At 53.5% G+C, this 15,060-nt stretch overlaps 6 protein-coding genes across 6 annotated transcripts; 3 read left to right on the top strand and 3 right to left on the bottom strand.

The window, feature by feature from the left end:
- Nucleotides 1-356: 356 nt before the first annotated feature.
- On the bottom strand, nt 357-3,589 carry N7532_003866 (putative polarized growth protein (Boi2); the record flags this gene model as incomplete). The annotated part of the gene is made up of 4 exons (XM_056616360.1): nt 357-700; nt 757-3,180; nt 3,257-3,400; nt 3,517-3,589. 4 exons carry the CDS (start codon nt 3,587-3,589, stop codon nt 357-359), a joined length of 2,985 nt encoding a protein of 994 aa, XP_056476717.1.
- A 91-nt stretch (nt 3,590-3,680) lies between these two features.
- On the top strand, nt 3,681-4,139 carry N7532_003865 (uncharacterized protein; the record flags this gene model as incomplete). Its single annotated transcript, XM_056616359.1, has 1 exon — nt 3,681-4,139. One exon carries the CDS (start codon nt 3,681-3,683, stop codon nt 4,137-4,139), a length of 459 nt encoding a protein of 152 aa, XP_056476716.1.
- A 1,094-nt stretch (nt 4,140-5,233) lies between these two features.
- Nucleotides 5,234-8,371, top strand: N7532_003864 (MIZ zinc finger domain protein; the record flags this gene model as incomplete). Its single annotated transcript, XM_056616358.1, has 1 exon — nt 5,234-8,371. The coding sequence occupies one exon, from the start codon at nt 5,234-5,236 to the stop codon at nt 8,369-8,371; it is 3,138 nt and encodes a 1,045-aa protein (XP_056476715.1).
- Nucleotides 8,372-8,993: 622 nt separating this feature from the next.
- Nucleotides 8,994-10,791, bottom strand: N7532_003863 (DUF5102 domain-containing protein; the record flags this gene model as incomplete). The annotated part of the gene is made up of 3 exons (XM_056616357.1): nt 8,994-9,710; nt 9,766-10,634; nt 10,704-10,791. 3 exons carry the CDS (start codon nt 10,789-10,791, stop codon nt 8,994-8,996), a joined length of 1,674 nt encoding a protein of 557 aa, XP_056476714.1.
- Nucleotides 10,792-11,218: 427 nt separating this feature from the next.
- Nucleotides 11,219-13,445, top strand: N7532_003862 (putative nucleoporin Nsp1; the record flags this gene model as incomplete). Its single annotated transcript, XM_056616356.1, has 3 exons — nt 11,219-12,981; nt 13,039-13,162; nt 13,236-13,445. 3 exons carry the CDS (start codon nt 11,219-11,221, stop codon nt 13,443-13,445), a joined length of 2,097 nt encoding a protein of 698 aa, XP_056476713.1.
- An 845-nt stretch (nt 13,446-14,290) lies between these two features.
- On the bottom strand, nt 14,291-14,907 carry N7532_003861 (uncharacterized protein; the record flags this gene model as incomplete). The annotated part of the gene is made up of 4 exons (XM_056616355.1): nt 14,291-14,333; nt 14,410-14,475; nt 14,555-14,620; nt 14,774-14,907. The coding sequence occupies 4 exons, from the start codon at nt 14,905-14,907 to the stop codon at nt 14,291-14,293; spliced, it is 309 nt and encodes a 102-aa protein (XP_056476712.1).
- Nucleotides 14,908-15,060: the final 153 nt, after the last annotated feature.

Below are 15,060 nucleotides of genomic sequence, written 5' to 3'. Positions count from 1 at the left end.
CCAAATGAATACACTTGTTGGAAAACACAAAGCAAAAGACACCCAAGATCGGATAAGAAACCACAGGCCGTTTAATTCTTCCAGGTCAGACCTGGACTAATCAGTCACACTGTCTACATAAACCCTTCGTATCCACGTAACAAACAAAAACCGGCCGAGGCCAGAAAAGAATGGAACAGAAGGAGGTGCGAGGGGTATATCACATCAAACGCCAGACAGTCGGGGGTGGGGAATAGCCAGAAAAGATATCATAAAAGGTGAATAGAGAAGAAAAAAAAGCTAGGGTAGAAAGGTGAAGATTAGATGTCCACAGATCTTCCTGCGGGTGAAAGCAAAATCACAGTAGATTGAAAGCATCACTTCGATTCCGTCTTAGCCAGCGGGCTAGGAAGGAGAGATGTGTGACCAGTGTCAATTTCCCCGAGAGGATTAGACATGGGTTGGTCGGTGGTGCCCGACTCGTCTTTCGGGGCTTCCGCATTTGCATCAACGAAAGAGTTGGATTCGGTGGAGGGGGCCTTGGATAGATTTAGACCTTCGATTCGAAGTCCATGTTCTTCCTCGTCTGCTTCTTCGACCAGCTCATCGGGGAGCTGATCAGGTTCGGTAACCGGGGGATTGTTCATCAAAGCAGGGGGCGTTGGTTCATCATCTGAGCTTGTTTTAGACTGATTGTCTTTTGTTTGTTGGTCTTTTCCAACTGAGACAGGTCAAGCTCAATGGTTGCCTTCATCAAGGCCGCCATCCACAAGCGACCTTCCGCCACACTGTCGACCTGGAAGTAGTGGGTGGTAGGCTTGGTGAACTGCACAGTTCGGGAATTGCCCGATCTCGGCGGCACAAGTTTGAAGAAGAAAGGACCGCTCCCGTCTTTGCTGCTAAGTGAAGAAAGGACATTAGATGTGGTAACCTTGGTGCCACTTGCATTTTCGCTGGGATTGGCATTGGCAGGCTGCGCGGTAGATCCGGTCACAGTGGCGTGTAAAGCGATGATGGGGTCATTATCTGCTCGGAGGACGCGGTGAGCCGTGATGTCGATAAGGCCCCGCTCTTCGGTGTCGTCCTCAGAGTAATAGTACGATAGACGACGGCCACGCAGCACGAATAGTCGAGGTTTCCACGTCGTCATGAGGTTGGAAGACCTCTTCTTCATCCAGCCACTGTAGTCGCATCCATCCATTTGTTCCCGTGGCGACTTCTTCTCGAGACCTCGTATATAAGCGCTTGTGTCTTTCTTGGACTTGACGGTGCGAGGTCGAATCATGAACCCCGCGCTATCAGTGGCCTTGCCAGATCCATCGGTGCTGTGCCGTTCTGAGCTCTTGGATGTTGCCGAAGGAGTGGTAGACCCAGTACGACCAGTTGTAGGATCATAATCGCGAGGCGAGACAGGGGCTGAGGTATCAGTGCCTTTTCCAACAACATCAGAGATAGCACGAAAGCCGACTGCGCGACGAATCTTGGAATTGGCACCGCCCATTTTGGGCAAGTTCCAAGGCAAAGTGGAAGACCGCGCGGAGGAGCCTTCCGAATCCCCGCCCTTCTTCATGAATGGTCCCAAGTTAGAGAAGAACCCTGCCTTGCTATCCTGTGAATCATGGCCACTGCGTTCAGAAACGCGTGTGCTCAGGCTCCTGAACCGGCTCTTCTGTGGCGTACTGTGATAGTTATCAGCGGCGCTTGACACATGTCGAGCTGCATCACGCATTGAATCAACACTGGCAATGCGAGACTGGCGTTTACCAGCATTCTTGACCTTGTATTGGTCCTCTGCATAGCTGGACTTTCGAGAGTGACCGATACTACCAGCGGCCGACGTCCGTTTCTGCAAAACGCGGCGAGTCCGTCGCGAATCTATTTCCGTTCCGGAAAAGTAGCCTCGATCCAGGTCGTCTATTTGATCAGGCGTATTGGGCTCTGATTCAGTCTGCGGTCCACGATATGCCGTTGTCCCCAGCGAAGTTCCTGGGCGAGCGGGTAGACCTTGGCCTCCACTGTTCAGAGTCCAAGCCCGATCAAAGGATGGCTTCTTCTGGTGGCCATTCATTAAAGAGTCCGGAGGCCCACGGTGTGTAGTATCGATAGAGGAGTGCCGCCGAGTATGATTGAGATCACGGATCGAAGCCGCGGAGACTCTTCTTGGCGAGTCGTGACCATACGGAGGGGTACGAGGCGCAATGGGGGAGCTGCCGTTGCTGGCAAGTCTTGGGTGTTGTCCAGGGACTGCAGAGACCCGGGGCACATAGCCTGCGCCAGTCTTCTCCGACACAGTCGGGATGCGCGGTAGAAAAGGTCCAGTATGACCGGCGCGCGACAGAGATCGTTCCTCTGGACCAGCCAAATAGCCAGAGATAGAGGCTCTCGCAGCCGGCGGCTGTTGCTGTTGCTGCTGCTGTTTCAAGCCTCGAACCTCTTCCTGGAATGCCTTGACCTTGTGCCACGTTTTAAGCCGTTTGCCCATAACACCAAAGTCAAACTCTTTCATGAAAATGAAGTCTTGATCCATGTCAAGAAGGACATCGCCGGTGATTTCCTGCTCTTCAAATATATCACAATGCTTGGTATCCATTCCAAGGTCTCGCATGTGTTTCGCGGTCTCGGTGTGAGTCCACCGCCGAACCTGTTCTTCAGTCAGTGCAACGCCCTCTTCCTCATCCGTCTCATTTCCGTTGATGTATGAAAGGCGATGACTGAAATGGCTACTATATTCGCTCCCAGAGTCATTGATCGTTTTCGCTTCTTGGGTCGACACACTGTGGCGAGGTGTGTTCATATCGGTGATGTGTTCATCGATGACGCTCAAAGTCTCGTTCATCACCGGGCTCTCCTCGCCATTGGCATGACTATCAATGGACCTCCGGAAGGTTTGTTGGATGTCCGCCGCCAGGCTTTGCTGGGGCAGTGGAGACGAAGCAGACCGTTGTTGCTTGGGGGAATCGACCGAGCCGTACACATCCGAAGTACTGGCGTGTCGCGACGCTTGGGGCGTTGTTTGTTCGCTGCCAGCTGAGGCGAAAGAGGATTCGACATCGACCGGCGTTGACGGTTCCATCTGAGCTGGCGATTCGGTCTTGTCGAATGCGATCACTGTTTCGGGGGAGGGGTCGGTCTGAATGGAACTCAGATCGGGCGGTCCACGATTCCGGGGACGCTCGTGAGCATGGGCCTTGCGCGTGAAGCCTATGGCATTACATATGAATATGAATATTGGACTTGTCGACCGCGATTGATGTCGAATGTTGGGACGGGCGCATACCAGCTGGGAAGAGGCCTTTCTGGCCAGACTCGGGTTGTTCTCCAAGCCACCATCCATCTTGAAATTCTTCATCCATCTCCTCGAGACGGATAATATTTCCGCGCATCATTTGCAATTCATCGTCATTTCGTTTGAAGTGATCGTCTGATTGGGGTTAGCGCATGGTCGAGGGGCGAGCGAGAGGGGAACCACTTTGCGCGATCGCGGCCGCGCTCGCCGCGCTCGCAATCGCGCAAAAAGTCGCACATGGCCAGACGTACGTAAGACGAAAAGATAATCACCGCGCTGGACGTTCTTTGGCGGAGCGGGCGACATCAGCGAATGGTCGGCCATGTCGCGATGATTTTTGTTGGGGTGACCCCGTTCCTCCGATCGCACGAAGTGGAAACAAAGCCGAGGCGAGAGGGCAATTCAGTCGCAGAACATGGGGGCCGAGCAGCCCTTTCGGGAGAGGCAGAGGGAGGAGGAATCGAGCGTGGAACCTCGTGAAGGAGAGCACGGCAGGCTGGAAGGGGAGAGAATGCAGAAGAGGAATCCCCGAGAGGAGTCGAGGCTTAGGTCACTAGCCCGCGGGGTTCGCGAGGAACTAAGCTGGAACTGTCGGAAGCTGTCCCTCGTACTACTAGTACTCTTCGTCACTGGCAGTCTTGGGCAGACCCGATCTACCATGCCACAGCAGATACCGACCAGGGCAGATTCCAGGAATCTGATGTGGAATGGGGTTCCACCACAACAAGGCGCACAGCACGAGCAGCAGCAGAGTACCTGGTGTGTACTAGGAGGTAGTTGGGAGAACGCAGCGTGGATGACAGGCGAGAGCGTTGCGAAAGTCGAGGCCGACAAGTCCAGACGCAGAAGAGCCGAGACGCAACGAGCCGACTAGGCGCAAATAATCCCACACGAAATCCAAGAAAATGGGTCCAGAGTGACGTGTGCGGCCGTCAAGGGTTCGAGGGTTCTGGACCGGGCAATCCACGGGTCTCAGGCGAGAATGGGCTGAGAGTCGAAGTGGACAAAATAAGCAAAAGTGAAACAAATAACAAACCAGCAGAGTATCCCCAGGCCGGAGCAATAGGGGAGTGGATGGATGCATCGGGCTGAATGCGGCCATTCTTGACGATGCCGATGCTCGCGATCTATCGACTGCGGCCAGCGGAGCGAGTCCACGCAACACCGCGACGACATGATGCCTCCGGGACTGCACAGGTGTGTCTACAGGGTACCGTTGGGCAGTACATACGCAAATTACAGGCCATAAGTCAAAGATCTTCTGTTAGGCATCCAGGCTATACCATAATAGCCGATCAATGGGAGTGGTGATGGTTTATACTCTTAGTGCTGTGCTAGTGCCTGCATCTCGATTCCTGACTACACGCCCTCTTTGTTCGCGCCAAGAGTGGGCTTTTTTTGGCTTTTGCTCGCAACCGCCTGGTCACTTCGAGATTCCCGTTGAGAAAAAGAAATCAGCAAAGTAAAAAAAAAAAGTCAAAAATAAAAAAGGAAGCCACAACCCTCCACATCAACTAGAAGCACCGCATGCTTCCGCAGGCCTAACCCGCGCCTGGGCAAGAACCAGCAGCAGTTCATTGTTCAGCGACCAACATCCTGCCAGCCCTTGTTCCTGTTCCCGGTCATTTTTCATTTGTTGCTTTCTCCCAACTATGAGTCCACACCATGGCCTCTTATCGACGACGATCGAGTGGTGCCGAACAGATAGAAGAGTGTAACTCGACCGCGAGCCTCTTTCTGGGCGTCCCGCGGAGGGACTGGATGGGTACTCCGCAAATATCGAGTGCTCCAACTCCCACTCCCTATCCGACAGGCTCGCAGGCAGCGATGCTGCCTCGCGCGCATCCCAGCGCCTCATGTCCTAATGTTGCGCCTTCAATACCCTCAAAATCTACCAGCACCACAGGTAGTAGTACTACTACTAGTACTGCTACTACCACTACTACCAACCGATCCTTCGTCGCAGACATGTTAATGTCCCCCGTCACGCCGGGCGCCAACCTACCTTCTTCGTCGCTCCCAGCACCAGCTTCCCCACCTCAGCCCGACCGTCAGTCTCCCTCCGCGACTCTCATATCACCGGTGCCGAGTCCAGGTTCCCACCCGAGCCCTGCGACCTCTCGTCCTCCGGCCACCAACACGTCTGTTGCCGCGCCAGCGACCCTGCCGCAAAACCGTGAGGATGAGACTCGCATGTCGAACCAAGCCGCCGCCATCTCTGCGCCCACTGCGAGCCCCTCACTTCCGGGAGCGGTTTCTGAATCCTGTGGCGCCCAAGAAAACACACCATCGGGGAACTTACCTCGACATGGGCTTGCGCCTAACCATCAGACACTCGCGCCGAGAGTTTCTGGCCCAAGCAAGACACTGTGGCAGCAATGGAGGCACAAGTCGGTCGTGCTCCGTACGGACGCTGATGTCACGGGGTCGATAGTTGCAATGGGTAGGGCGACTCTCCTACAAAATGCCTGCGATCATAGAGACTTTTTCTTTCTGTTGCTGCATCAAGTATTCTGCCGACATTTCCTCGATATTGGCGCTCTGGAGCGTAGCAGTGGGCACACGGACTCTTTTCATGCCCTGCAACTCCTGCTGGAAGACAACACGCGTGTGCCGCCTCGGATCATGGAAAGATTCGTTGGCTTCCCCGAATCGCTTGAGGAATTAGGAAAGGCTGAGTGGTTTGACGACACGCGAAATAAAGAGCTCGTCAGGAAATGCATTGTCGCCCTGGAATCCCAGATGCCGTTGCTACAAGCTCGAATTGAGCGGGGATATTATCATGAACGTGGTTTCCCACCTCTCGCAGCCGAAATCCATACGGAATTTCAGACCAGTTCGCCTGTATTCATGACTGTGCTGTTTACATGTGCTTGTCGAAGTCTTTACCCAGATCATTGTATGCAGGACTTGAATCTTTCATTCCAGAATGACATGAGAATGTTTTTCACGTCCATGGAAGAAGATCGGCTGCTTTCGATCCGTCGATACAAAGCGATCCGAATGAAGCCCAGTCCACTGGGACGGCAGCCCTCGATGGTTCCCCAGCAGCAGAACAAGCAGAACAAGCAGCAGAAGCAGCCGCCGCCGCCGCCGCCGCCGCCCAGCGCACTTACCCACCCTGGAGGTCCCGTGGTCTCCGCCCCCAGTCCAGTTGGAAACCCCAGTCTTCCCAATGGATTTTTTATCCCTGTCTCATCCCAAAGTCCGCGGTCACAAAGCCCGCCCCAGAACGCCGCGTGGCTTCCAACGTCGCAAAATCCGCCCCGTTCACCTCAGGTGTGGCAAGCGTCCCCAGGGCAGCTTCAGCTACCCCGAGGACAAGCTCCGCCGGTACACATGCAGGGGCAGCCCCGAGCTGCCTATGATGTACCGCTTCCAGTCTCTCAGTATCCCAATTATCGGCCGGCAAACCAAGCACAGATGATGCAAAATCCGAATGCGTTGCAGCCAAATCAAGGACAGATGGTTCAGGGTCCCAATGCTCTACAAGAAAACCAGGGGCAGATGATTCAGACTCACTCACCCCAAACGCCCCAAGTCCGACAGATGGTTCAAGACCAACAAATCCACTCGACCCAACAGGCACAGGGAGTCCAAGACCAACAGGATGTTCCGCATCAAAATACGCCCTCTCCCATGTACTCTGCCCACCCCGAGTCTGTCCAGGGTCCCCAGCAACAAGACAAGATCCTCACACAGCAGCAAGTTCCCCCATTCTGTATGCAGGTGAATTCAACGGGCCATCCTCAGCGACCTCCGCTTTACGGAATTCAAGGCCATCCACAATTCATGCAGTTTCCACTGGGCAGAGGACGAGGGCGAGGACGAGGAAGTCTCCAAATGTCCATACCACCCTCCTTGCAGCGACCGCACCCGGGTACACCGGTGACACCTGGCACGTCGGGCATACCGGTTACTCCTCATACTCCTTTGCTCCCGCCCCCCAATTATAGAATCCCACAGACCGTCAACACGCAACCAATGCGGCTCGGACTGCACCAGGCCGATATTCGTGAACCAGTCAAGCAACTGCGACATTGGAACCCCCAGGGACAGTTCGCCGAGGTCGAATTGTACTATTACCTCTGCGGATATGCAGTGATTCCCAGCTTCATTGATCCGGCGGAACGACGCTACAGCTGGAAGTTTATGTTATCAGCCATCGATATACAATCAGCCCCTCGCTTTGAGGATACCAAATCAGGGAAAAGCCCGATCATTAGTATCCAGCCAGGGTGTAAAGTCTTCCGACTTCGAGCGATCTCTCTGAAAAACTCTCAGAAAGACAATCTTTACGGCATGTGGCCAACTGCAAACACCTGCTGGCCTAGTGTGTTTTACATCTTTGTCAACGGTAAGGAGCTCTTTGTCCGCCGCAAAGCTCACAACGGCAAGGATCTTCCTCTAGACATCACCCGTTTTCTCAAAGAAGGCAAAAACGAACTTGTTGTACACTTCCTACTCGGACCTGGTGAATGCAAGGATTCTCGATACGTCTTTGGTGTTGAGTCCATGGCCTTCAGCATGTCTGATCAAGTGCGGCTTCAGGCCAAGACCCTACCCGCCTCGGCGACCTATCGGAAGATCCGCCAACGCCTGAATCTGCTGACGGACGACGATGACTTGGCCGTTGTTTCAGATTTCCTGACTGTCAGCCTCGTTGACCCGTTTATGGCAACGATCTTTGACACCCCTGCCCGATCCACATCCTGCAACCACCTGGAATGCTTCGACATTGACACCTTTATCAGAACTCGCAAGTGCCGATCTGGGTCCACACCATTGAACGATGACTGGAGGTGCCCTATCTGTAAGGCAGATGCTCGGCCACAAAACCTCGTCATTGATGAGTATTTCGTCAACGTTCGCGCGGAGCTTCAGTCTAGTAACCGACTGAGTGGCGCTGAGACGATCAAAATTCAAGCTGATGGATCTTGGACTTTGAAATTCGATACTCCTGAAAAAACCTCATCGATCCCGGTCACCCTCAAGCGCAAGGCGGATCGCCCTCTAAGCCGGTCAAAGACTCCTGCAAAGCAAGAGACATCCTCTCCCATGAACACTACAAATACTGGTGAACCAATCGTGATTGAAATTGACTAATCATGTTGATGTTACTGTGGTGCTCATCTATTGTCAAGTCACTTGCTTCTCCTTTTTAATGAACGAGATATCAGTATCTTGGTCGAAGTCCGCCCCTTCATCAACCCTTTCTTTCTTTCTTTCTTTTCTTTTCTTTTTTTTTTTGGATTTTAACCTTTGTACCGAAGCAATAGATACCCCCACTTATTTCAGAGACCCTGGGACTGACCACAGTGAAGATGATTGTGACATTTTCACTGGTAGTTCTGTTCTTGTTATTCATAGTTACGGTGTTTACGGGGGGTTCTTTTTGGTAACTGTCGTCGTTTTTTCATCACGATGGATAAGATTAAACGTACGATATTCACTGTTAGACAACCCGTATTAATACAATATTGAAGTTACTGGTTGATCGCAAAATTTACTCGTCATTTTCCAGACAGAATTGCCTAAAGTGAATGACCTTCATGCTCCAAAATTGCGCTTCGATGGGTGTGAGTTTGGAGGTATAGACCGTAGCCTACCAACAGCTAGTGCAGCCGACAAGAATAAGCCATGATCACTTAGTGGATTCTCTCCACCTTGGATATTAAATTATACAGGGGTTTCAATATATGGTTATAAATGGCCATTATCCACGGTGTCATTTCCTTACGCGCCGAACATGGCTGACAAGATTCTCAATGACACCTTCAAAGGCCTCCTTTTCACTGATCAGACCATCCCTCCGCTTGAGCCAGTACTCCAATACTGTGCTGGCGCGCAGGGTAACCTTTTCCAACTCCTTGACATGAGATTGCAATTCCACATCAGTCAAGCCACTCAGCGCGGCATCGGTGGTGGCGCACAAGCGGTGTACAGCGGAGAGATCAATTTCTGGTGGAGGAACTGCACCACGACGAACAGTCTTCTGACGAGCAGCGGCCTGCCCTGTCGTGGCTGCGCTTTCAGTTTCGTTTTGAGAGCCTTCGCCTTCCTTTCGGCCTTGGCTGCGGGATCGGCCGCTGGGTGTTGTTGCCCCCGAGCCGTCGAGGTCAATGGAGGGGAGAACAAGCTTCTTTTGCTTGGATGCTGGGAGAATCTCGTCCAAGTCGACGGGGACACCAAGTGATACAAGGAACAATCGCCGGATGCGAGATTTGACCCAGTTCTGGGGTTGGAGAGGTGGTGGGGCAACGAGCTGAGACCACAGGGAAAGGGAACGCTCAGTGCTGAAAATTGCTGAGGAATCGGGAATTGGTTCGATGGGTGAAAGGTTACCGAGGTCTTGGGAGGCAGGGAATAAGTTATCGAGGGTGCCCTCAAGAGCACTGAGAAGTTCGGTGGTGGACTTGTATGTGTCGAGATCGATAAGAGGAGGCTAGCGAGGTAGATGTTAGCTTTTAGTTGTATTTACAATTGACCGAGCTACTCACAACTGAGAGAAGGGTTTGAGGCTGCTGAGGAGTGGCGCTACCCCCTGTGGCAGCACCGTCGTCAATTTCAGCACTGGGTTCTTGGAAGCCGTCATCGAAGTCCCCGAAATCATCATCACTCATGTCGTCTTGTTCCTCAACAAAGTCGTCAAATTCATCAGCCCCCGCTTGTCTTTTATTCACATCACCAAACTCATCATCTTCTTCAATGTCCTGACGCATTTGTTCGTGTTGCGGAGAGGTGTCTTCTGAGGTTGTGGTATCGGGGACTGTTTCCACGACGTCGGGCATTGCGTCACTCGGCGATGTTCGATGGTGGGCTTGGGGCCTTGACGGGAGGTCTTCATCATTAGGCATGGAATCAACGCGAGAGACGCGCGTTTCAGGAATTGGCTGGCTTGAAAAGTTGGAGTCTTGAGATGCGTTTTCCGAGGAGGATGCTGGCGGTTGAATATTCTCGGGATCATCTGTGGATTTCACCACGTCGGGCACAGCATCTGCCAGTCTCTTTTCAAATGCCTCTGTTCCTGGAACTTCGCCATAGCTGGGCGAATCCGGATCAACCTTCTCTACCATTGTGCGCGGAATTGGCGAATCCGTTGGGGTCACCGGCCGGTCCTTCGACCCCGCGGGGGAGAGGTCGCTATTGCGCGAACCTTCTGGAATAACTTCAATTTCGTCGGGAACTGCATCCTGCTGTCTTATCTCGTATGCCACGGTCCCGGGAACCTCGCCATGCTGAAGGCTGCTGTCGACTCGCTCGATTCTGGTCCGTGGGACAGGGGAAGTACCACCAGAACGCGGGCTTGATTGTTGCTGTATGTGGCCTTCACTGGCATCTGAGAAATGTTCTTCGCCACTTTCGGAGCCTATTCGGGCGCAAGGATAATCATTCAGCATTCTGGGTAGCTGAACCGGTGTTTTGGAGGCCGACATACCGCTGTCCTCAGCTCCAGGATCCTCCCTCTCGGTGGTTTTGCTGGGGGGTTCAAGATGCGTAGACGGATCGGGCGACGCCTCCGACATGTTTGTAGGTAAACTCAGGTCAGGAACATAGGAAAGAAATGGTCGGAGGAGGTGACGGGAATAATGACATGCAAATGGTAGTGTGTAGTGTGTAGAGCGAGTGTCGACGTCTTCCCTGCGATCGACCGAGTCCAGAACATACCCGCCTCAGGCATCCTTTCTGCCTGGGAAAGCAGGCACTGCCGAGCGCGTGAACCCAAACTCTCTGCCGATTGATTATTGCAGTGCTTCACTCACCAAACCCCCACCCCCTCCACCCTTCAGTCTCTGGGTTCAATTTGACAATTGTAAACAGAGCGCATTATTCACTGGACGCCGCGATCCATTCAGCAGGACCTCCTGGCCTCCTATCGGTCGCTGACCGTTGCTCAGTCTGCTTTTTTCACCTAAGCTTGTCGATTCCTTGATCGCGACAATCCCCATCGCCATGGCCTTTTCCTTCGGCACTCCAGCATCCACCGGAGCCTCCAGCGGTGGTCTCTTTGGGACTTCTGGCAGCACTTTCGGATCCACCCAGAATAACTCAAACCCTAGCTCGGGAGGTGGTCTCTTCGGAAACGTAGGAGCTTCGTCTACCAGCGGAGGTGCGTCTTCGTCGCCATTTGCCACGGCTTCTGGCGCTGGTGGCTCTGGCAGTACCCCAGCTCCTCTGTTCGGCGCCGGCGCCGGTACCAGCACCGGCGCAGGTGCGGGGGGCAGTGGTGGCCAGAATTCACTGTTTGGAGCTGCCAAACCCGCCAGCAGCGGTGGCTCAGGTTTCAGTTTTGGCAACCTCGGAAACAACTCCAGCACGAGCAGCCCAGCTGGCGGTACTTCATCTCTGTTCGGTAGTGGTGCCCAAACCCCCAATAAAACGACGGAATCGACGGCATCTGGACAACCGGCGACCAGTGGGATGTTTGGCGCCGCAGCGAAGCCGGCCTCGGGCGGCAGTCTGTTCGGGAACAACGCGTCTGCGACTCCTGGACCGGCTGCTGGCTCTTTGTTCGGCAATACCTCGACGACCCCTGCTGGCCCTCCGCCGGCCTCCAAGCCCAACAGTCTCTTCGGCAACACAGCTTTGTCGAGCACGCCTGCATCGTCTGCCGCGCCCTCGACTACCCCGGCTACTGTGCAATCATCTGGTGGTCTGTTTGGCGCAGGCGCAGCCTCTACTACCGCCCCGAAGCCTCTCTTTGGAGGCACGCCCGCCGCCGCGCCTGCCAGCGGCGGCTCCAATCTCTTCGGCACCACCCCCAAGCCAGCAGAATCCACCACTCCGACCACTGCCACCGACAACACCCCCAAGCCGGCCTTTGGAGCTGCTGCCCCGGCTTCGACTGGCGGCTCTCTGTTCAAGATGCCTTCCACCGGCGGCGATTCCGCTGCGAAATCCCCATTCCCTTCCCTTGGTGGCGCATCTACCACGCCCGCAACAACTTCAGCCACTTCTCAGCCCTCTCTAGGAGCCCCGGCTACATCATCTGCCACACCTCAGAAGTCACTCTTCCCTGCCGCAGGTGCTGCTACCTCCTCGGCCGCCTCATCTTCGACTCCAGCCGCAGCGCCTGCCGGAGGATCTCTGTTCTCAGGTTTGAGTGGAGCTAATACATCTGCTGCTCCTACTCCGTCAACTGCGGCCACCAGCGCTGCGCCTGCGACCACATCTGCCTCCCAGCCTGCCGCCCCAAGCTTGTTCAGCAAGCCTGCGACATCCACGGCTTCTACCCAACCTGCCACGGCTACTTCTACCACCACCACCACAACTGCCCCTTCTACGACGGGAACTGCCCCGGCGACTGATGCCGCCAACAAAACAGGAACCAACCCTGCCCTTGGCCAATCGACGACTGGCCCGGCTCCTCCGGCTCAGTCGCGCCTGAAGAACAAGACCATGGATGAGATCATCACCCGCTGGGCCACCGATCTGAACCAGCACCAGAAGAAGTTCCGTGACAATGCTGAGAAAGTTGCAGAGTGGGATCGCATGCTGGTGGAGAATGGAACAAAGGTTCAAAAGCTGTATGGCAGCACTGTCGATGCCGAGCGTGCCACTCAAGAAGTGGAGCGTCAACTTGCATCTGTGGAGGGTCAGCAGGACGAGTTGAGCTCATGGCTCGATCGGTATGAGCGTGAAGTCGATGAGATGGTTTCCAAGCAGGTGGGCTCTGGCGACGTTCTCCAAGGACCAGACCAGGAGCGCGAGAAAACGTAAGAGATCTGACATTCTCCTTGCACATTGATCGATGGAACTAACCTGATTTGTAGCTACAAAACGGCCGAGAAACTTTCAGAACGTCTGGATGAGATGGGCAAGGATCTGACGAGCATGATCGACGAAGTGAACAGTGCTTCTGCAAGCCTGAGCAAGACCAACCGTGCGGACGAGCCGGTAAGTGATGTTGAAATCCGTCCCGCATATTGACAAACTATGTGGATTACTAACGCATATGTCCTTTGTACAGATCTCGCAGATCGTTCGTATTCTCAATTCGCACCTGTCCCAGCTCCAGGTCATTGATCAGGGTACATCTGAGCTGCAAAACAAGGTATCTGCCGCACAGAAGGCCGGCCAGTCTATCTCCTCCCGTCTCGGGTATGGGTTCAACAGTCCTGGCACGGGCGGAGGAAACGCTGCCGATGACTTCTACCGCTCCTACATGGGAAGACGGTAGATGGTGGCATGGTTGAAGGATGTCTAATGACTTTAATGGGAGTGGATAAACTGCTAAGTGATTCTATGGCCATATCAGTGTGCTTTAGCTAGAATTGCTTATGCGAGTGACCATATTTTACCTTCTGCACTGCTCTTCAAGCCCAAATACCGGGATGAGGACCATCCTGAGGGTCGCTCTATCGTTTAGTGTACATCATCGGGTTTAGTTCGGATGGTCTGCCCCTGTGGCTTTGGGGCAGAACGGCGTAATATGGCAACAAATGATGATATTTCTGCTCAGTTCAATTCACTGCCATCTTCTTGACCGCAGCATCCTCACCTTTAGCTACTCGTATGAAGTAATAAAACATTTGAACTTATTAAAGGGAGTAGAACGGATGTACTAATGCCCAACAAGTTCTAGTAAGAGTATTATGAGTGGACAAACTCATGACCAACCCGTAGTTGTCATAGTCTGCTTCTATGGTCGCTCATTCCAAAGGAGCGACATGTTTGTTACTCTTCGAGATATGACTACCATGTCGTGGAAGAAATCCTTTGTAGGACCATGTAACTTCTGGTCTACCGATCAGAACACGGATACTTAAACAGATGATTGCTGTGGTATTTTATAAGAGCTCTCGGACTTGTAGTCTGTAAGATTTACGTGAAGATTGCAAGAGTTGGTTTAAACAAGGGACTCTCGTCATGCTGTACTCTTCGGTCTGTTCTAGTCATATGCCGCTTGTAAACACGACCACCATCTGGTTACAGTAGAAAGCCCGGCCATAGAGAGGAGATGTATGGTACAGCAAGAAAATGCGCTTGTAGGCGAGAAAAACTCTAGGTTTCGGTGTGATGGCTTTAGTTCTTGCCAGACTTTCCTTGCTCCTTGGTCAACTTGTCACTAGCGAGGGATTAGCATTCGTCTGACAAATTCCTGCCTGAGGGCAGCAACAAAAAAAGAAGATATATCAACATACACGTGTCCCTCAAGCTCATCCAAATGGGCACGCTGATCGGCGATCTTCTTCTTCAGCGCGTGGAGTCTGTGCAGGTAATCGGCATTAGCTATCGCACTTTCGAGAAAGAGATGGGTGGGGCAGATGCCCAACGTAGGAAACGTACTTGTCAAGCTCCTTCTCGCGAATGTAAAGGGCCTCCTGGGCAGCCTCGCGCTTGGTGAACTGGTCACTAGAAGGCAACGAATGTCAGCGACGGATGATGTCATACAGCAGCGGCAGGGCGGCCACGCAATTCTATCGACTATGAAGGCAGCGCCACAACGGTCATCGCAGAATGAAAGGCGAAGCAGGGGATATAGGGAGCCAAGGGTGAACCACGTACCCAGCAGCGGCACCTCCGGAGCGAGGAGCTCCAGTGTCGCCCTCGCCCATTCGAGGAGCGATGGCAGAGAACGAACGCTGGCAGAGAGCGCGGTTGGCCACGACAGCCGGTCGGGTGATAGATTGGCGGAGCATTGTGAATGGTGGTCTGATGTACCTGTGAGATTCGAGAAGGGGACAAAGCAAAAACAGAGAGAAAGATGGAGGGAGAGTTACAGCCGGGTATGGCAGGTGAGCTGACAGCCCATGACGACACGCGCCAAGATCCTGTCAGGTGATCTGTCCGGG

The sequence above is a fragment of the Penicillium argentinense genome, assembly GCF_028826775.1.
Source record: "Penicillium argentinense strain IBT 30761 chromosome Unknown utg000004l_segment0_segment0, whole genome shotgun sequence".
NCBI classification, from domain to species: Eukaryota; Fungi; Ascomycota; class Eurotiomycetes; order Eurotiales; family Aspergillaceae; genus Penicillium; species Penicillium argentinense.
Note: the sequence above shows the minus strand (reverse complement) of the source record. Positions and strands in the feature narration are given on the sequence as shown.